Source organism: Capra hircus, chromosome 29, assembly GCF_001704415.2.
Source record: "Capra hircus breed San Clemente chromosome 29, ASM170441v1, whole genome shotgun sequence".
Classification (NCBI taxonomy): domain Eukaryota; kingdom Metazoa; phylum Chordata; class Mammalia; order Artiodactyla; family Bovidae; genus Capra; species Capra hircus.
Window position 1 is genome coordinate 40,148,745 of NC_030836.1, and position 21,666 is coordinate 40,170,410.

Genomic DNA, 21,666 nt, shown 5'->3' on the forward strand with positions numbered 1-21,666 from the left:
GGAAGGTCAGAGCTGGGGTTCTGGTCTCCTCAGCTTCCCATCGTTTTCCCCCAACAGCCAAGGCTGTGCCACGACCCCACCCAAATTCTTCTCTCAGCATTTCCCTGAAACCCTGGCTCATCCCAAACCTATGGAGTACAATAAAATCCCATTTTTATAGAAAGCTATTCCACTGGAAATGTCTTTCAGAAGATGAAAGCACCATACACAGTTTCTTTTCTTTCAAAAGAAGCTGAAGTTTTGTGTGATTTTCTTGTAATATGAGTGCCCTAGACCACTCCTGAAGGAGGAAAAAGGCAGCGGAGGTAACTTTCCTCCCCACTCTAATTCCAACGAAGCGTTTCCAAATTTTTTAAGAGTCTAAGGCCTTTTAACAAATGGCGCATCAAGAGGATGTGAAGGCCGTGGTTCTCACGAGCTGGTGTGCACCCAAGCCACCCAGGGATTCAAATGCAGATGCTGAGTCCAAGGCCTGGGCAGCTAGAACCAAGGTTCTACCAAACCCCCCAGCAATACCAATGACACAGTCAGTGCGTGCGTGCATGCTGAGTAGCTTCAGTCGTGTTCAACTCTTTGTAACCCTATAGACTGTAGCCCGCCAGGCTCCCTCTGTCAGTGGGATTCTCCAGGCAAGAATACTGGAGTGGGTTGCCATTCCCTCCTCCAGGGGATCTTCCCAACCCAGGAATCGAACCAGCGTCCTTTATGTCTCCTGCACTAGCAGGCAGGTTCTTTACCACAAGCACCACCTGGGAAGCCCACAGCCAGCGCAGGGACCTCATTTTAAAAAATAAAATTCAAAGGGACTAAAAATTCTTTCAAAGTAGAGAGGAAACTGGGGACTTCCCTGGAGGTCCAGTGGTTAAGACTTGTCACTTCCTCTACAGGGGGCATGGGTTCGATCCCCGGTCAGGAACTAAGAGCCCAGATGCCAGATGGTGCAGACAAAAAATTTTTTTTAATATTTTTTAAAGTAGAAAGGAAAGCCAACTATACTCAAACAGGGGCTAAAACGATTGCGCTGGTAAACAGCTGTGCTTGCATTTCTGTTGATCTGACTCTCAAACTCACACACCCTAACCTTATCCATTTCTGAAGAGGTGAGGTCGTAGGATTGATGTTAATGAAGGAAGCATCACAGTTGCACAGAAAAGGCCTGAGCTACTGGGCCTCGGGCTGCCTGGCTCCCTTTGTTAATCCTGTCCAGGAAAAACCTGCTCCCACAAATCCTAGTTCTGACTCCTTAGGCCAGCGGGTCCCCTCACATGCACCATGGGTCACATTCCATTCTTAAGACAGACTGCCGAGCTCTGCCGTCCTGAAAATCTACTGAGGACAAAATAACCTGGATCCCAGCTCTTTTACAAACACAGGAGCCGACAGCACAGAAGGGAAACGGGGACAGGGCCTGACGTGGCCGCCTTCTGCAGGGGCAGCTGCGCTGGCCGGGACAGGGAGGCGGGGAAAGCAGCTGAAGGCGCGCAGGTTGTCATTCACCTGGCAGATGCATAACTCACAGGGATCACCGGGAGACCAGATCTGTCCAACCGGAAACTCAACCCCGTTGTCGTCGAGAGAGCAGCCTGGCGGGGGGCAGCGGGGGAGAAAGGACGAGTGGGCAGAAGTGCCAAGGGGTGGTCTTGCTGCCCGAGGGACCCACAGCACTGCCCGGTGAGGACAGACAGATGACTCCGCTCACTCGCACTGTGTCCATGCAGCCACCTGCCCCAGCAGCTGCGGCCTGGCTCCCCGTGTTAGGCAATTTCTTCCCTCGCAGCATGCACCTGGTATACACGGGCACACACACACAAATGTACACGTCCATACATATCCATGAACACACCCATTCACACACAGAGACACGCTCATATGGGTACAACAGACACACGACAGAAACACACAGACAGAAAAATGGTACAGATGAACCGATTTCCAGGGCAGGCATGGAGAGCGGACATGTGGGCACGGGGTGCGAGGGGAGGGTGGGGCAAGCTGGGACTGACATATATGTGGGTGCATACCCGGGGGCATCTTCTGCACAACACAGGGAGCTCAGCTCGGTGCTCTGTGATGTCCCAGAGGGGTGGAACAGGGGGTGCAGTGGGAGGGAGGTCCAAGAGGGAAGGGGATATATGTATACATATAGCTGATTGACTTCATCGTACAGCAGAAAGTAGCACAGCATTGTAAAGCAACTATACTCAATGAAACACAGACAGCCCTCACAGACAACATGTACACAAACTCACACACTGATGCTACTCATATACAAACTTGAAACACACAAACATACACACTCACTGACACACACACACACATGCTTACAGAGTACATACACACACACGAGTCTCAGCGGGTGAAGCTCAGCCTCCCCCCTCTCCGCTTCCAGGCCTGGTGCTGGGTGCGGCCTGGGATGCAGGCTGGGTGGCCCTCACCTGTCATGGGCACGGGTTCCCTGCAGGCATAGCAGCACTGCCCAGGGCCCAGCCACCACTCCTCGCGGGGGCAGTCCAGTTCCGGACATGGTGTGAAGGAACATTCCACCTCCCCGTTCTGGAAGAGAACCAAAGGCATGAACCAGGGAGGGGCAAGAGAAGGCCAGCAGGCTGCCATCTCCTGCCCTGAAAGCGACAGATCTCCAGGGGGCAAGACGGGAAGGAAGGGTGAGTCCTTCCCTGGGGGCTGGGGGCCAAGCTGGGAGAGGGTCCCTGGAACATGTCGACTGTGTGGCTGCAGGGTCCCAGGCTGCCCCAGCTGCAGCCTCCAGCATCTCTTCCCCTCGCTTCTCCAACAGCTTTCTGCTCTGACTCCAACCCACTCTTACATGCAGCCACAGAACCTTCTCACGCACCAATCTGATGGCACCCCTCCATCACTTAAAACCCGACACCTCTGCAAAGTCCAAACCCTCTGCCTGGCAGGCAAAGCCTTTCCTGACAGAGTCTGAAGCAGAGGCTGTCACCCCCACATACAGACCCTGTCGGTCCCCTAGGCACTGCCCTTGGCCGATGGGAATAGTGTCCTCCGCGTTCCTTCCCCCCACACTCCCTGGGAAGCAAGGGACTATATACAACCACCTGATGCTGGGGGTGTAAGAGCCCAGCTCCCTGGCCTCTGGACATACCCACTTCCTTGGTGTCCTCCCACTCCAGAGCTCCCCATGGGATCAGCCCGAGACCCCGTCTCCATGTGGCCCCTTCACCACCTGGCCTGCTTCCCTGGCCAATTCCTCCTGAGAGCACCACTGCCAGAAAACCACTTACACAAGAGGCCCACCCCAAGCCCTGCTTCTTGGAACCCAGCCAAACAGGATCCCTGCCTCAGCTGCATCTCCAGTTCCTCTCGCCATCTGGTCTCCGGCCAGAATGGACACCACCAGGCCTCAGACTATGCCATACTCTCTCCCGCCTTCTGCCTTCTGCTCACACTGTGCCCTCTGCCAGGCACACCACTGCCCGCCTAGCTGTGGGCCTCCTGATGAAGGGGCCCGAAGCTGCCCCGTGCTCAGCTGTGGCCCCAAGACTCAGCACTGTCCCAGGTGCACAGTAGGTGCTCTATAATAACAACGCTGAAGGACAACCTTCAAGGAGACTGCGGGAAGGCCTTGGGGAATGCTAAGGTCCCTTTAGTCTCTTTCCTGACTCGGTTTCCCTTCTCCCAGTCAAGGGCTCCTGGGAAAGTCCTGTGCCCCTGCCCGTCACCCACCAACTCAGCCCCCTACCTGGCAGACACAGGTGGTACACTCATCACCACCCCCACTGAACACGGCCCCGTCTGCATACCACCGGCCGTGGAAATAGCATCTCACTGTGGAGGAAAAAGGAAGAGACAGCTTAAGGTCTTTGGGCAGCTAAAGAAACAGGTAAGGGGGTCTCTGGAAAGAAAATGCACCCCTACAATACTCCACAGCTTGCCCAAACCCAAGAGCCCAACCACTGCTACCCTCCAAACCCTCAACTATAAATAAAATTAGATCGGTGCTTAAAAACTGATGGAGAATGAAGCACACACAAAATAAGGTCCTTAACCAAGAAGACAGGGAAGCCCTGAATAACTAAAGAGTAAGTGGGACTTCCCTGGCAGTCCAGTGGTTGAGACTTCATATTCCAACACAGAGGGTGCAGGTCCAATGCTTGGTTGGGGAACTAAGATTCCACATGCCTTATGCCAAGAAACCAAAACCATAAAACAGATACAATACTGTAACAAATCCAATAAAGACTTTAAAAATGATCCACATTTTTAAAAAATTTAAAAGAGTAAGAGAAAAGAAGAAATGAAAAAAGAAGGCCCCAGACACCTGCAGCCAGGTCTGGGAATGCCATCATTCCCTGGATAGGGTTGGGGAGGATTCAGTAAAAACATCTTATCTGAACATCCCTCACCCCTGATGGTAAAAAAAAAACAACCTTAAAAACTGGCCCAGGCTCCACCTGGGTTCAGTCAGAGAGCACTGGGTTCAAAACCTAGCTTCTCAACTCGCTAAGGGCAAAATACTAAAGTTCTAAGCCTCAGTTTTCTCATCTGTAGAATGGGGTTAACAGTTCCTACCTCAAAGGGAGCATATTGCCTATTCAAAAAATGTTTTAACTAAAAATAACATTCAAAAGTTAAGAGGAAAAGCAGTATTTAATAAGAACACTAGCTCTGAAGTCAGGTAAACTTGACAGCAAGCTCTGCTCCTTTACTAACTGGCATGTGCTTTTGGGCAGTGATGACCTCTCCGAACCTCAGTTTCCTCATCCATAAAATGGAGCTATGAATAGTACTCCCTCAGGGCTGCACCACAGGGATTAATGAGATCAAGGGCTGGCAAGCACCCCACACAGCAGCAGCCCAGAGCCAGCAGTGACAGCCATGACGTCATTTCAGGAAAGAGAAGCCCATTTTAACAAAGAAGCAACTCATGAGTGGGGCAAGGGAGACCCCCTCCCAGCGTCAGGGCAGAGCCATGCCAAGGGTGGACCCAAACCCCTTCCTGTCAGTGTTGAACGCACCACCCCTGTCTGGGGGCAGGCCAGGCTCTGAGCCCAACCTAGCATCCAAACTGCTGTGTACACAGTAGGTGATCAATTAAAACCGGCACTTTGAGACTTCCCTGGTGGTCCGAGGGACTATACTTTCCCTGATTAAGACTTCACTTTCCAATGCACAGGGCACAGGTTCGATCCCTGGTCCCCTGGCTGGGGAATTAAGATCCCTCATGCCAGGTGGTGCCGCAAAAAAGAAAAAAAAAGCACCCTAAAATGCTTCACTTAATCTGAGTTTCTAGAGCAGAAATCAAAGTCCTTGCTCTCTCCTGCGCTCAGTTCAGTTCAGTTCAGTAGCTCAGTTGTGTCCGACTCTTTGTGACCCTGTGGACTGCAGCACACCAGGCTTCCCTGTCCATCACCAACTCCTGGAGCTTATTCAAACTCATGTCCATAGAGCTGGTGATGCCATCTAACCATCTCATCCTCTGTGCTCATTCCCCCTCAAAAAAAACATACTCAAAGTACACCCCTCCACCCCCACCTACGCTGCCGTCCTCATCCTGCAGAGTCCCTTACCTGGGATGCAAGTACAGCAGTCTGACTTCGGGGAGGCCTGGCAGGGGTCGGGGGGACACTCGGGGGAGATGCAGGACACATTTCCAGCCTGGGGAGGTGAGAGGTGGCATGGAGAGAGGAGGATGGACCATCAAGCCCATCAGAACCAGCTCACTCCCTATTTCACACCACCCACAGGACTCCTCTCCCACACGAAAGTCTCCTAAAGGAAGCCATCCGAGACCTTTAAATGCCACCATGGACACAAGGGACGCAGGCAGGGACCCAGTAGCAGGGTTTATTATGGTACTGGTTTCCAATATCCCACTTTCCAAGATGAGGGGCATAACAGAAAGCAGAGCATGCTGCCTTCCTCACGAAAATGGACGAGCCTAGACCCCCATGGTACTGTTCCCCATGGCATCCCCCCAAGGCACTTCCCCACCATGGCATTGCCCCCCACTGATTACCCCCATAGTATCTCCCTACGGCATTCCCTCCCATGGAACTGCCTCCCCATGCCATTCTTTCCCATGGCATTCCTCCAGGGGCACTGCCCCCCATGGTACTGTCCCCCATGGCACTTTCCCCTCCCATGGCACTGCCCCCATGCCATTCCCTCCTATAGCATTCGGAAGCTCTTGGAAGGATGCTAGGCAGTGAAGAAGAGGTTACTCCATGTTCCTGTGCATCTGAGTTTTGAACCAAGTCACTGATACTGGCCAGAGAATTAAAATTCAATTTTCAAAAACTGAAGCTAAGACCAAAAAAAGGTCCCCAGTTTTGGAGTCAGCCAGACCTGAGGCCCAGAGTCTGCTCCTCCTACTCTGGGCAGAGCATATCACCTCTCTGAGCCTCTGTCTCCAGTGTTGTTGAGGATCGCGTGAGATGCGATCAGGCGCAGAAGTAGTTGGTCACTACAAGAGTGTGGCACATGGGAAGGGCTCAGTAAGGGTGGTGGTAGCGGTCTACGTGCCACCCTCCCTCATTTGACATTGCAGCTCCGTCATCCCTGCCAGGTTGGGGCCACTTTGAAAGACGACCAGAGGCAGTGAGGATTGGTGGGCAGAGCCTAGGCTTGGATGCAGACAGACCTTGGCTCAGATTCCAGTTCTGCCACCTGCCAGCGTCAGTCTTTGCATCTGTAGAATGGGGACAGTAAAGCCAACCCTGAAGAGCTGCCAGGAGCCTCGGGTGAGGAACTAGATGGAAAATACCAAGCCCCCAGACTTGTGTGCACTGGGTGCTCATGAGCCAGTCTTCAGGACAGCACCTGATTGCATCTGGCACATAGTAGGAGTTTAGTAACTATTCTTGGAGGAGTGCACTTGCCTCTTGCAAAACACTAACAAGCTGAGTCTGGTAACGGGCCTTCTCCCTCCCCATGTGGACACCTTTATTGTGCTGGCAAATATTTTGCCTGGAGAGAAAAACAGCCTCCCTGGTAGGAAGTTTCCGAAGGAGTACCCTCCCCTTCCCTTCCCAGACAGATGGACCCTGTTTGCCTGTTGGCTCTTTTCTGCTCAGCAGAAGCCTCCCTGACCCCACAGACTACTGCCTTCTCATCCCCCACGCTTTTAACTGTGACAAGTTCCAACCCAAATCCACAGCCTAAGAGCTCTCCCTCCATTCAACTAGCTCACCTTTAACATCCCGTCTTTCCCTCTTCCTCTAAAGCCCCCAAAGGTTAAGAAAACACCCAAGAGGCTTCAGGAAGCTTGGGATGCTCACCAGACAGACACAGACGGTGCAGTTTTGGTTAGGAGGTGAAAAAACGTCCCCTTCAGCCCGGACGACGCCACTGTGAAAACAGCCTTTGAAAGACAAACAGGAGTGGAGGCATCAAACCTCTTCAAAGGAGAGGAAGCTGGAGGTCTCGTTCCTTTTTCAGGCATAACGTACCTGGAACCTTCTCTCACTGGCTTTGATGCCTCAGCAGTGGCCAGATCTAGGTACTTAGAATTGTGGGGTCCTAAGACCCCTGGAAAACCACAGGAGACACCCACTTACAGTGCTCTGGGAAGGTCCTATTCATGTCTGATTAGCCCAGAACTGTGTTGAAAGTATGGCCCTTTGTTCGCATAAGGCAAGAAAGGCAGCCATACAGCCCCAGGTTCCAAACCTGGCCTGCCACCTGAGTGGTCTTGGACTTGGATGTGTCACTTAACCTCTCTGGGACTCGGTTGTCTTTTTTGTTAAATGGAAACACCACCACATGCCCCGCAGGGAACCTGGAAGGAGCCACAGCCTCAGATGTAATGTAGACAGCAACTGACATTTAGGGCTTAGTACACCGTAGAGACAACAGTAAAAGATAACAATCATCGTTGAGAAAATCAGCGAGTTGCATTTTCATTGTCACCCTTAGAAAGACTTTTTCACTGCTGCTCAAAGTGCAGCAGCATCAGTATCTTATCACCAGGAGCTTCACAGAAATGTAGCAGCTCAGGCCCCTCTCTACAGCTTCTGAATGAGAATCTGCATTTTAACAAGATCCCCAGCGATTCACGTGCACGCATGTGCACATTTGCTCAGTCGTGTCTGACTCTTTGCGACCCCATGGACTGCAGCCCGCCAGGCTTCTTTGTACATGAAATTCTCCAGGCAAGAATACCAGAATAGGTAGCCATTCCCTTCTCCAGGGGCTCTTCCTGACCCAGGGATAGAATCCAGGTGTCCCCCATTGCAGGCAGATTCTTTTACCACTCAAGCCACCCGGGAAGCCCGCAATTCCTGAGCAGGGTGAGTTTTAAAGCACTCTGCTGAAGGAATTGTTAAGATTTGACGTCTTTATCCTGACAGCAATGAAAGCAAATTTTAAAAATTGTCAGCAGATAGTGGAAGGGAATCAGGAAAGTGATACCATTTATGAACAATTACTCTTCCTGCAGTTAGGAGGGGGATTGGGACAGGGGAGGGGACTGCAAACTGGATATGGAGAAACCTGCTGAATGAATGAATAAAGCTTAAAAAAGGATGTCCTTAAGATGAAACCTTCCCCTTGGGAACACAGATACCAGTGGTTCTCAAAGTGTGGTCCTGGACCAATAGCATTAGCTTCACCTGGGAACTTGTGAGACATGCAAATTCCCAGGACTTATCCTATACCTGCTAAATCAGAAGCTCTCCGGGCTAGGCCCAGGGATCACCCTTCAGGTGATATATCAGAGTTAAATAACTGTCTTTCAGTTGCAGAAAGGCAGGAAAAAGGAAGAGGCAGGACCTTGCAGGAAACTCACAGCCTTCCCTGGACCAGCTCCCACCTGTACACGATGGGCAGCACCCTCCATCTCTGGAGGGAATCGGGTGGGAGCAAGCAGCTTCACACGTCACCTTTTCACAGGTCACCTCCCCATCCTAGAAGCAGAAACGGAAGTTCCAGCCACCACGAGGCCCCAGACACCAGACCAGGGAAACCCCAAGGACCTCTCACACCCACCTCACACCAGCACTGGGAACAGCCAGGCTCTGTCCAGCGACTCCCTGACTCATACGTGGCCCCTAGGTGCCAACAGGCAGAGGGTCCTGGTGCCAGCCGTGTGGTCTCGGGGCCCCTGGGCAAGGGAGGGGTCACCGCCGTCTTCTCCTGGAGTTGTGCGGGAGGTCTGAGGGTTCCCAGCAGAGAGGGATGCGGCACGGGGGTGGCCACCGGGGTGGACAGCAGCGGCGTCGGGGCGGAAGGGGAGAACGTGGACAGTGCAGGCGAGGGAGGTGGTGGTCGTGTGCTCCTGACTCCAGTCGGGGGCCCTGGAGCCCCAGAAGGAGGGCTGTGCCCGGGGGAGAGGGCGGGCCGGCCTGCCTCTGGAAGCAGCAAGAGCATCTTAGGAGGGCGCTGTAGAGGCTGCAGGATGGCAGACGGGGCCAGCACAGCTTTGGGGAAAGCTGAAACAGAAACACAGAAGGGTCTGGAAGGAGGCAGCAGGGGCAAGAGGCGCGATTCGCAGGGCGTGGACTCGGGGCCACCATCACACGGCGCTGAACGTCTCTGGGTCAGTTTCTTCATCAGCAGGATGGGTCTAACGCCACCAGTTCAACCTCAGACTAATGGGGCTGCAGTGACAATCAGGAGAGAAGATTGATGAAAAAGTACCAAACAAGCAGACTGAAGTTATGAGTTGGTGATGCTGGCAGTCAGAAGCTTCGGCCACTGCAAAATCAGTCTTCTCCCTTGCCCTCCTCGCTGGCCACAGAGGAGACTCAGGATCCCTGAAGCCTTCAGGGATCCATCCCGGGAATGACCCTTCCCTACTTCTGTGTCCCGACAGGTTGGCAGTGTCTCCCCTGCTCCCCTACCCAGATGGGGCTTCCCACGAGGAGATGCTGAGGCTCAGGAGAAGGAAGAGCCCAAGGTCCTCTCTGGTCCCACCCTAGACAGGCCAGCTTACAAGATGTTGCCTCCTCCAACACACACACACACACACACACACACACATTCACATACATGCTTAGGAAAGTGCACATTTTCCCTGCAGATGGACTGCCCAACAATCTGAAAGAGAGATCCGACCACCATGAGAGACAGGAGGCAAATGTGGGGCAAAGGTAAGAGGAAAAAGGGTGAATCACAAATCAGAGTGCTCCCAGGAGAAAACAGGCTGGGCAGGGAAGGGGAACCTGGGTGGCCAAGCTCAGACCAACACGGGCAGTCACACCATGGAAAACTGGCCCCGGGAGTAGACAGAACGCCTTGGATATTGACACGATATTACTCAGACGTTTACAGGCACGCTGTTAAAGCATGGCAGAGAACTGACCCCACACTGTCCGAAGTGTCCCGCGGAGCCCAGGTTACTGGGACTCCTACATCAAAGGCTTCTCTATCACTGATTGTTTTTCGGTGGGTTTTTTTCCCTTTACTATTTGGGGGAAAACAGTAGGGCTGAGGAAACAGTGAAAAGAAAATAAAAGAAGGATGGGTAAAGGGGAAAGAGACAGAGAAGATGAAAGGTCGGTGGTGGAAATAACAAAGATGAACTGAAAAAAAGTTCCTGCGGAAGGAAGAGGCACCGCGTCTCCCGCGCTCAGCGAGAGCAGGGAGAGGCTGGGGGCGGGGCCTAGAGCCGGGGGCGGGGCCAGGCGCTCACCTTCACAGGACACTCGGTCAGCCCGGAGCCGGAAGCCAGGTCGGCAGGTGCACAGGAAGCTGCCCACGGTGTTGTGGCAGGAATGGTGACAGACTCTCCTCTCCAGGGGCCTCCGACACTCGTTTACATCTGAGGGAGAGCCTCGCTACCGACGGCTGCCTTGTCGGGGCTACCAAGCTATCCTTCCTCCACTTCTTAGCCCAAAAGACCAGGGAAGTCTCCCTGCCCCAGGGCGATGACGTGACTCAGATGTCTGGGAATGGGGCTGAAGTCTAGTGCTGGTCCCCTTGGAAGGTCTGTACATCCAGTAGGCATTTAATGGATGCACCAGTGACTCACACTCCAGCACTGTGCAGCAGCAATTAAGTGCTGGCTGGTGGGGATGGGCCCCCATTGGGAATCTCGGCTCCTAACCCTCCACCATCCCAGTGCTGGGCATCGGGTGCTGTGGGCCCTCCTGAAAAAAGAGTCTCAAAAAAATCACTGCACTGCTCAGGGCAGGCTTCAGGACAAACACCCAACTCTGCTAGAACAAGGTCTTTTTTCAGGCCCATGGGACCCCACCTTCAACCCATGAGCCAAGCTCAAGCCAAACATGCCAATCCCTTTCTGGAAATTTCTGCTAATGGGCTGAGAAAACAGGGGTCTCCTTCTAAACCAGAGGAACCAAGACATAACGTGCTTTATTTACCAAGGGGAGCAAAGGCAGCCAAGAAAATGGGTGAGCAGAGAGGAATCCTTGGGGTGTATCTGGGAGAGGGTGGAAGAGGAACATAACAGGATGAAAGTGGCATGTGGCCAGGAAAAGTCCAAGACAGGGTCTTCCATCAGGAGCCACGCCAACCCCAGGGCAAGGCAGGCTCTGGCAAAGGCTCAAGCGATTGCAGGCTCCAGGGAACCAAGGAGGTCCAGACTGTTGACCTTTCCCTGTCCCTGGGCTCACCCTGTCAGTCTTCCTGATTGGCAACCTGAATATGAAGACAACAGGGTCCCTGCCCTTACCTACACAGGAGTGCCGGTTGCCATGGAGATGGAAGCCAGTTCTACAGGAACACCTGTAGCTGCCAATGCTGTTTTTACATCTCTGCTGGCAGGGGGTCCCAAGGCATTCATCAGTGTCTGGAAGGGAACAGGACATGGCTGGAGCTCATTTCCCTGTGGGGTTTTGGAAACATACAGTCCTCTCTACCTACCTCTCTCATCACCATCTCCTACCAGACTCTTAACCCCTCTCCTTCTCAAAACCCACATCCAGTCTATCAACTCCAAAGTTCTCCGTGGACCAGCCCATTTCTCTCCATCCTCACTGCCATATCCTAGCCCAGGGCACCTTTGTCTCTGGTCTGGAGGATAACAACAGTGTTGTGTGTCTCTCTGCCTCCCCCTGTGCTCCTCCCAAGCTACCCTCTACACAGCCTCCAGGAAGTTCTGACAAAGAGTGCCTCTGATCAGGCTATTTGCTGCTTAAAATCTCTCCAAGGCTCCCACAAGTACTAATGCTACACCATAGCTCACAAGCCCAGGGCTGCCTTTCCAAGCTCCCTCCTTCCCCCTCACCTTTACTTTGGCCTAAATTCTGGCCATTTTCCAAATGCACCATGCTCTTGTGGCCCTCCTCCTTTACACATGTTCTCCTATCTGCTTAGAATGTTTTCTCATCTTGTCTGGCTGGAAAACTCCTACGCATACCTCAAAACCCAGCTTCTATACCACCTCCTCTGTCAAAGTCTCCCCAAGCCACCCCTTCAATTTTGTTTGAAATTAGGAAAAAACTGAAAATAATCTGTATATTCATCAATAAGAGAAGAGTTAGTAAACTATGAGATATTTGCACTGCAGAGCACTAGGCAGCAGTTGACAAGAATAAAGCAAATCTGTTGACCCTGATGTGGAAATATCTTCAAGATGGACTGTTGAGGGGGAAAAAGCTGATGGAGGAATAACTGGGTTCAGATCTCAACTCTAATATGATCTTGACCAAATTAATTTCTTTCAACCTCACTATTTCTACCAGGAAAATGGAAATAAAACAGTACCAACTCCATAGGACAGTTCTGAGGATGAAATGAGAAAATGTGTGTTAAGTACTTAATGTGGTGCCTGGAACACAGGATTTGAATAACTATTAACTCCCTGCATCTCTTATCCTTCTGTCTCTATAAGGGCACATGTGTGTCTGTTCATGTACTGGGGAGAGGCAGGCAGGGCACTCATCAGATTGACGACCAAGTGCTATTCAACTGCATTCTCTCCAAATTCATGTATGGAAGCCCTAACCCTCAATGTGATGGTATTAGGAGGTGGGGTCTTTGGGAGGTAGATGAGGTCTTGAGGGTTGGGCCCTCATGATGGGATTAGTGCCCTTAGAAGAAGAGCCATGAGGACCTCACTGAAGAACCTCACTGTTCTTCCCCTTCCATCAGGCGGGGCACTGGAGGGCAGGATGCTTTCTACTGGCTGTGTGTCTCCAGAGCCTGGCCCAGCACAGGGGCAGGTGGTGACTCTATCACAGCATGGCCTTGCACATGACACACCCCCATGTGTCACAGCCCTGTCCCCTCAGCCCTCCCTCGTCTCAGTGGCCTCCTCGCTCTGCTTAGCCTGCTCCGCCTGCCCCTGGCCCTTCCCCCTGCCTCTCCCTCCCCTACCCCCAACCCTGCAACGATGGCAGCAGCAGTTTCTACTGAGTCGTGGTCCAGAGCGAAGGCCTTAGTGTCAGACATGCAACCTGACTCCCCCTCCTCCTGCTGTCGGAATGGCTTGGGCAAGCCTCATCCATAAAGTGAGGATGAGAGCACCATCTCCTGGAACTTCCCTGTCAGTCCAGTGGTTAAGACTTTGTGTTCCCGACTCAGGGAACTAAAGTCCCACATGCCAAGAGATGCAGGCAAAAAAAAAAAAAAGAGAGCGCAGCATCTCGCTTAGAGGACTGTGGTGAAGGTGACATGCAGTCATGCCTGGAGAGCACAGGCTGGGCCTGGCAGGGGCTCGAGGTCCACATCAGAGCCTAAAAGCTGTGGCGACAGCATGCAGCCTCACCACCCCTCCCAGAGCCGCTCACCTTGGCAGCTGTGGCGGTCTGCAGACAGCTGCATGCCCGGCCCACACTCGCACACGAACCCGCCTTCCGTGTTCACGCAGTGGCCCTCGCAAGAGGAGCTTAAACATTCATCAATGTCTGGGGAGAGAGGAAACACTCTTGCATAGCTCACTCTGAACATGCTTTGTTTGTGGGGAGGGACTGCATCCCACAAGGACCCTGAGCCCACATGGGGCGTGCCCCACTGCCACCCCAGGAAGAAAGAAGACACTAGGTAAATCTTCTGGTTTTAGGGGCCCCCAGTCCAAGAAAGAAGAGGCCATGGGGCCAGGCCTCTTCTGACCCACATAGAACAGATGACGGGAGAGACTGGTTGAAATAGAACCATTTCCAACAGTTCCACCTGCAAGGCAACCCCAAAAAGGCCAGGGGAATGGGCAGGAAGGTTGATTAAATTCCCTTCAGTTCTTGTGGAGCACCGCTGGCATGCAGTGGACCTGGAAGGGATCTGTCGAGGACACGAATGTGACTAAGACACAGTGCTGGCTCTCCAGACGGTTGCAGCCTGAGAACACAGGAGTCATGACGCACACCCACGAGAGGCCAGTGTGGGGCAGGGGTTATGTATGTGCCCCACCAGGGGCCGCCCCGCACAGCAGGTGTGTGATGGAGGAGACATGGGCTGAGAGGACCAGGTGGCATCAAGAAGGGGGCTGTCGAGTGGAGCTTCCAGGAAGCACTGGGAACAAAGTGGAGGAGTTGGGGGGCGGGGGACAGTCTGGTGGGAGGCTGAGGTGGAGAGGTGGTGGGTTAAGGTTCAGTTGTGGGGCACAAAGGAGCCCCCAGGCTTCTGTCCAGGGGGAGCCAATAGTGCTTTAGGGAAGTTCAAGCCTGGCGGGGGAGGGGGCTGAGAGACAGAACCACCCCCCCCAACACCCAGCTTCAAAGCATCCCTTCCTATCTCAGAACCATGAAGACCTACGAGGTCAGCTCCTCCCACTCCAATCTGCTCTGCCCACCTGAGTCTCCCTTCCACCCCTGGTCCCCATGCCTACTGGTCCCCTCCATTCTCCTTTCTTGCTCTTCCCACAGCAGGCAACTTTGGGACTATGCCCACTTCCTCTAAGACATCCCCCCTGACTCACCCTATCCCACCCCAGTGACTCCCCTGCCCTGCACTTGCTTTGACATTGGTCTCTGGCTTTTCCTTAGTCCAGTTTGCCTCTGCAAGGAGAAATGTGTCTGGAAAGTACTTCAACCTTCCGAAAAAGGCGGGGAAGGGGGTGGGGGAGGAATAAGCACCAAAACCCCTGCATGAGACCTTTGACCCCATAGTCTTCCTTCTGGAAGTAATCAGAGAGGTCGCTTTAGAAGCCGCTTTGCTGCAGCATCACTCATAGCAGCCAAACACTGCAGACAAGCTAAGGATGGAGAGCACAGAAGTAGGCACTTAGATTACAGAAACCACATCTGCAGCCATTAAAAGTGATGTTGTAAGGACTACTAATATTTCCTGCTCACAGAACAAAGTGAGAAAACCAACGAACGAAAGTGATAGATAAGGTATGATCCCAATTTTATAAGACAGACAGAGAGGCATGCCTGACACACAGTCCCACACACGCAAGGACACATACAGACCCAGGGGACGAGGGCAGGAAAAGAAAATAACTTCATCTTAGTAACAAATATCTCTGGGTAGGAACTTCTGGGACATGTTTATTTTCCCCTTTATACCCTTCTTTTACTTTCCAAATGTTCCAAAGTAAGTTATTTTTTATTTTTATATTCAGGGGAAGAAATGTTTATTTTCACAAAATGTTAAAAAGGCACAAGGGTCGGGGTGGGGGTGGCTTGCAAGCTCTCTGGAAAGACAAGTAAGAAGCTGGTCACAGTAGCATCTATGGGGAAGGTAACAGACTTGGCCTATAGGAAATTTTTTGAATCATGAACAAATAATACTTTTACAAAATAACTATTGAGTTTATCCTGCCTCATCATTCAAATGTCACATTCTCGAGGGAGTCTTTTCCGGTCCAGCCCACCTCCAGCCCCAGTTCCCTGTGCCCCTGTGGGCCCGGCACTGTGCACTCCTCCAGTAATGATCCCATTAGGTGGGACTGTCACTGTCCTTACTCACCTCCCTGCACTATATCTTGAAGCAACATATGAGCAGAGACCGCCCGCATAACCCCAACCACAGGTCAGTTCCTGGTCCCTAAGACACATTTGATAGGTATTTGTGGAATAGCCAAAGGGGCAGATTCCTTATCAGCTGCCCACATGCCCACTTCCAGACTTCACAGCTGCTCCCAGCTCAGCTTCACTCCAGCATATCCCAGGAGACTGGCCTCGGACGACAGGGAGGAGACCCCCTTCCCACCCGCCTCTCCCTGCTGCTCCCAGGCCTCTCACCAGTACACCTGATGCCAACCGCTGTCTCGGTCATGGAGAACCCCACGGGGCACACTCGGGCCACCTCCTGACAGCCGCCGTGGTTACAGGTGAGATCACAGCCGTATTCCCCGCAGGGTCCATGGGCTTCTGAAAAAATCACCACACCTGTGAGCATGCACCATGCGGCAGTCCCAGCCGCCCCCCCTCCACCGCTCCCCCCTCACCCGGTTTCTCCTAAATTCTGTAGGGAAGGGGGCCCTGGAAGCAAACAGGACTGAGTTTAAATGCAGCTCTGCCACTTACTGGCCATGTAACCTTGGGCGAGCCACTAGCTTCTGCACCTCAGTTTTCTCATCTATAAAATGGGAATGAGAATGCCTACCTCATAGGGTCGTTTGAAAATGATGCGCTAGGGCACAACTGCCCAGTGCCCGGCACAGTCTCAGTGTAAACAGAGCTCTTCCCATCAGCCAGGGCCCGCGCCCCCAGTTACCTGGGCAGGTGGGCCCTTGCTCTCCGTCCTGGCAGGAGCAGACATTGGGAGCGATGCAGATGCCACTCCCACAGCCAAAGGAGCAGAGGGCTGAGAGGGGAAACACAGGGGAGGGAGTCGGGGCTGGAGCCCCCCAGCCTGCCCCTCAGGCCAGCCCAGGGAAGGCGCACCCTGCTGTGGAGGACGTTTGGGGCACAGGGACAGGCACTTACGAAGGGTGCAGTGCCCACTGCCCATGGAGGGCGCCCAGCCAGGGCAGCAGCCACTCCCGAATCCCGAGAGGCAGACGTGGGGGCCCAGCCGGCGTCTGCAAGAGAGGAGAGAGTACCTTCCATGTTCTGTCCTGGGGGTCGGGGGAGGATTCATCTCCTGGGCAGTGAAAGCCTCCCAGCCAGTCAGTAAGTCACTCAACCAACACTTCTGGAAACCCCCACCTCCACCCCCAATGGACAATGAGAAGTTTCCAAAGAAAAATGACCGAGACGGTCTGTCCCTCCTGGAGGCAGGACAAAGACAAAGTTGTAAGAGAACAGACACTAGCTGCCTGTATATGCCTGTCATGTGGACACTTGCTCTGAGAGCAAGGCGGGCCCTCAGAGCTGAGAAGGGAAGACTGCAATGGATGAAGAACCCCAGGGACGACAGCCTCAGGGCCTTTGCACTTGCAGTTTCCCCTATCAGGAGGGTTCTTCCCCAAACACACACACAGAGCACCCCCTTTCCTGTAAAAGTCTCTCTGCTGAAGTCACCTTCTCAGAGAGGCCCTACTTGTGCACCCTTACCTCACTTTATTCTGCTTCATAACACTTACTTCCTGGGACAGTGAATTATTGGGTTGGACAAAAAGTTTGTTCCCTAACATCTTAAACTTTTTTGCCAACCCAATACTCCCTAGTTTATTGACGTACTCACTCCCCGGCTCCCCTACCATACCCTGAGGACAGGGGCTTCATCTTCTTGCTCAACTCCACACCAAGGGCAGCATCTGGCACATAGTAGGTGCTTAATCAATGGCAGTTGAGGGCAAGGTTGAGAAGGGATAACAAAAGAAGAGGGGGGAGATGGTGAAATGTCATTCCCCAGGTGACATCTCTGGGGAAGAGGTGCGCCGGTGAGATGCTCAAGGGAGTGAAGGGGAACCCAGTGTACCCAAGGCTGGGTGAGGCGAGGCAGTCCAGCCATGAACAAGCCATTTTCTCCTCCTTCAAGGGGCAGACAAGGAACCATGTATAACAACAAGTGCCACAATGTTACAGGCTAGGGAGGCCCAGGGGGCACAGGAGTGGTTTCCTCAACTGAGGCTGGAGAGAGAATGGGGGCAGCCGGTGAGAGTGGAGGAATGTTCCAGGCAGGAGCGGCATGTGCATGGGCCTGGAAGGGGTCAGAGATGATGACAAGAACTGGTTCTGGGCTGGGCAGAGGATGATGAAGCCCAGCCTAGTTTGAACTTGGGATCCTAGTCCAACAGAATAGGGACAAGAAATCTCCCCCAACAGTGTTTTGCCCGAGACTGAAGACTGGTGGGAATATCCTGCCAGTCGGGCAGTCTACGGGCTTCCCTGGTGGCTTGGGGAGAAAGAATCCACCTGCCAGGACAGGAGACTCGGGCTCGATCCCTGGGTCGGGAAGATTCCCTGGAGAAGAAAATGGCGCCCCACTCCAGTATTCTTGCCTGGAAAATCCCATGGACAGAGGAGCCTGGACGGTTCCTCTGGGGCCTTTGGGACCCCAAAGAGCTGGACGCGACTTAGGGACTAAACAACAGCAATAGGCAGTCTACAGAGCATCCATGATGCGCAGCAGACACTGGGGACATGGATGGAAAGACAGTCAGTCTGGTCTTCTGGAGAATAATCAGTGTCAAAAGTGACAAGTATTCTGGAAAGGGAAACTCTGGGCACAGGGTAAAACAGAAACGTCTGCAGAAAACTGTCCCTGGAGCCTCCAAAAGCTTTTTCCCTCTCTGAAGTCATCGCACAGCAGGGGCCCTGGAAGGGGGTGGGGGGTGCGGCAGGGATGTCTCACCCGCTGCCCTCGCGGGAGCGATTATGGCAGCAGCCTGAGAAGGAGGCTCCTCAGATGGGGCTCTCAAAGGGACAGGGGGGCCACCAGAGCGGCGGATGGAAGGATGCCCGGGAGGCCACTGGAGCCTCATCCTCAGGTGGGCAGGGAAAGAGCGCCCCAAGGGGCCGAGGGCGGGCGGTGACGGGGACACAGGTGGCAGGCAGCAGGGCTCTGACACGCCGGCGGAGCGGGGCGGATCTGAGCAGGAACTGGCGGCGGCTGCGGAACACACGTGCGAGCCTGGCGGGGCCGCCCCCCTGCGCGCCCCCCGCCCTCGAGGCCGTGGCCGCGGGCCAGGCCGCCCGCTGACACCGTGTTCCCTCGCTTTGAGCATCACGCACACACGCGCTCCGCCCGCGGCGACCCGGCCCTCCCAGGAGGAGACACAGGGGAGGGAGACATCAATCGGGAAAGAGCAAAGGGAGAAACACCCCACCCCCGGCCGCGTGCACACACTGGCAGAAACCGAAACATAACCTAGAGAGACCCCGGCGGTTCCAAGGTCCACGGCGGGCACGGAGCCTGGACGCAGGCAAAGCCCCCCGTCGCGGAGCGGCCAGCGCCGCGGGGCAGGCCAGGCACTGCCTAGGCAGAGCCACGGGTATGTTTGGGAGCGAAAAGCGCGCCAGTCCTAAGACTAGCTGGTATGTCCCCAGCCCCCTGGCCAGGGATCCGCGCTCCACGGTACTCAGAAGGGCTCGCCTAGCGTCAGGGTCTCCGGTCCCCCCGCCAGATCCCAGTCAGGACAGCCCCGGTCAGGGGCGCAGGACGACCACCCGCCCGGACCACAAGCTGCTGTCCCTTTGTCCCGACCTCCCAGGCTCGCCCGCGCCGACAGTGCCCCGGGCGGGTGCCCGGACCCGCGGCTCCGGGACGCCCCTCCGCGCCTCGGGGCTCCGCGCCGGTGGCGCTCCGGCAAAGGCGCAGAGGAGGGGTGCGGGGCGCTTACCTCTCGGCCCCGAAGTGCCCCGGCGTCTTCCTCCCGGTGTAGCCGCGGGCCGGGGTGCCCGGCAGCAGGAGCGCGACGCAGGCGGCCCGGAGGAGCAGTCCGGCCCACATGACCGGCGGCGGCGGGTCCCCCCGGCTCGGCTGGGCTCCGGCGCCGCGCGCGGGGGAGGGGGCTGCGGGCCCTCGCCCCTCCTCCTGGCGCCGCGGGGAGCGAACCAGCGAGCCCCGAGCTGGCACGCGGAGCCGAGCAGGGGGGCTGGGGACGCCGAGAGGAGGCTCCGGGGGCCGCGAGGGGACGCGGCGAACGGCTGGGGGTCTCTCGCACCTCGAAACGAAACACACAAAAGGCAGCGGCGCCCGCCGGCCCGCCGGTGGCCTCCCGGGGAGGCGCGGAGCCCGGGGCGGGGGCAAAGATCAGGGACCCCTGGGGGCGGGGTTTCGTCCTCGGCCCACACCCCCTGCCCGGGTTTGGGAGTCGGCTTCCTGCGAAGGGCTGTGGGCGTGAGACGGAGGCCCAGGGAGGAAAGAGACTCCGGGAACAAGGCTGGAGGCTGCGCGCCCCAGGAATTGCTGGTCGCGATGGAGCCCGAGATACCTGTGTTGTACGAGAAGGTGGGATGCTGGGCCCTTTCGCTGCTGGGCACTTCTAGGCTAGCTCCCAGCCTACCAGCAGGTTTGCACCCTAACCCTCCCTGGGTGCGCCGGTCAGTGGGCTCCCTTGCTCCCTGACTGGGGGCTCTAGCGGCTCTTGAACCCACAGACTCCCCTTGTCCCCTTCAGCAGCTGCCCCAGGCCAGTCGAGAGATGGTAGGCAGGAGGGTGGTGAGCAGGTGGTGGACCTAAGTCAGAATCATCCGGCTGGGAGGAAGCTGAAAGGCTGACTAAATTCTACCTTCAGCTTTGGGCAGGAACCTCCCCTCATCACCCAGACCCAATCGGTCAGCTTTTACTTAAACACTTGCGGGGATGAAGGTCTCACTACCTATCAGAGGGCAGCCCAATCCAATTTGAGTAACTCTCATTTGTTGGGAAGTGTTTTTCCTTGCCAGCTAAATAACTCCCGTGCCTTTGGTTCTGCCTGTGCAGTCGCCCTTCCACTGGCGACCTCAGCCTGTCACTAAGGTCCTTAACATTGGTGGCCACAAATGAACACGGTGCCAACAGTGGTCTGGATTCTTGCCCCTCCCTTCCAGATGCCATACTTCTATTAACACAGCCTGATATTACTTGGCCTTTTCGACAACCCAATGAAGCTGTCAGTTCCTTACATAAGATTTACAGTAAAGGGAAGCCTCCGGTGCTCTTTGTTGTCATGTCTTTTTGTTGTTATTGAACACAAACTGCTAAGCTGATCTCCTTACCTGAACCTGTGTGGCTGAGTTTTTGCAGATGTTCAATTCAGGGTGGTTACCTCACCCTGCTGGAGAAGGAAATGGCAACCCGATCCAGTATTTCTACCTGGGAAATCCCGTGGACAGAGGAGCCAGGCTACAGTCCATGGAGTCGAGAAGAGTTGGACATGACTTAGTGACTAAATAAGCTCATCCTGTTAGTTTGACCCATCTAAGCAACACGTTTTCAGCTAATAGGTTGCCAAAATACTCTGTATTGGAAATGAATGCTACTTCCATATTTATGTCCATTCTGAGTCCTGAGGACCCTCAGAGTCTTAGGGCATCTTTCCTTTATGTTAAACATCAAAGGTGCACTTCCCCCTCTGCAGTTCGGACTGCATCCCTCACTACCACTCACAAAGTGCTTCGATGCTCACTGTCAGTGGGCACATAGTCAGAAATCTAGCCCTGATATCATTCTTAAAAAAATATTTATTTGGCTGCGCTGTGTCCTAGTTGTGGAGTATGGGATCTAGTTCCCTGACCAGGGATGGAACCTGGGCTCCCTACTTTGGGGATATGGAGTCTTAGCCACTGGACCACCAGGGGAATCCCATAGCCCTGAATTATTAAATAGGGATAAACAGAAAACTCTTCCTTCATTCGAGCCTGCAAAATCTATCACACCACCGTCCTTATCTTTCCTATCTAGACCACCATCAGTGTCAAACAGGTGCTCTGTGTTCCTGGATCTAGAAGCTACACACAGATTCTCAAC

General features: G+C 54.3%; 1 protein-coding gene across 6 annotated transcripts in view; it reads right to left on the bottom strand.

Annotated features, from left to right (window-relative positions):
* The window catches only part of VWCE (von Willebrand factor C and EGF domains), a 30,921-nt gene extending 10,756 nt beyond the window's left edge, over positions 1 to 20,165 (bottom strand). For 2 of the 6 annotated variants that reach the window (XM_018043090.1, XM_018043088.1), the window contains exons 1-14: positions 19,556 to 20,165; positions 16,755 to 16,849; positions 16,543 to 16,632; positions 16,068 to 16,196; positions 13,674 to 13,790; positions 11,615 to 11,731; positions 10,613 to 10,741; positions 8,968 to 9,410; positions 8,792 to 8,885; positions 7,260 to 7,342; positions 5,550 to 5,637; positions 3,722 to 3,807; positions 2,436 to 2,553; positions 1,518 to 1,583 (exon numbers count right to left, since the gene is read on the bottom strand). In XM_018043090.1, the coding sequence (XP_017898579.1) occupies positions 1,518 to 1,583; positions 2,436 to 2,553; positions 3,722 to 3,807; positions 5,550 to 5,637; positions 7,260 to 7,342; positions 8,792 to 8,885; positions 8,968 to 9,410; positions 10,613 to 10,741; positions 11,615 to 11,731; positions 13,674 to 13,790; positions 16,068 to 16,196; positions 16,543 to 16,632; positions 16,755 to 16,849; positions 19,556 to 19,665 (1,765 nt within the window). In that variant the 5' untranslated portion in view covers positions 19,666 to 20,165. Of the gene's footprint in view, positions 1 to 1,497; positions 1,584 to 2,435; positions 2,554 to 3,721; positions 3,808 to 5,549; positions 5,638 to 7,259; positions 7,343 to 8,791; positions 8,886 to 8,967; positions 9,411 to 10,612; positions 10,742 to 11,614; positions 11,732 to 13,673; positions 13,791 to 16,067; positions 16,197 to 16,431; positions 16,633 to 16,754; positions 16,850 to 19,555 lie in introns of those variants that run through there. The other 4 variants (XM_018043089.1, XM_018043087.1, XM_018043091.1 and 1 more) reach the window with 3 other exon arrangements.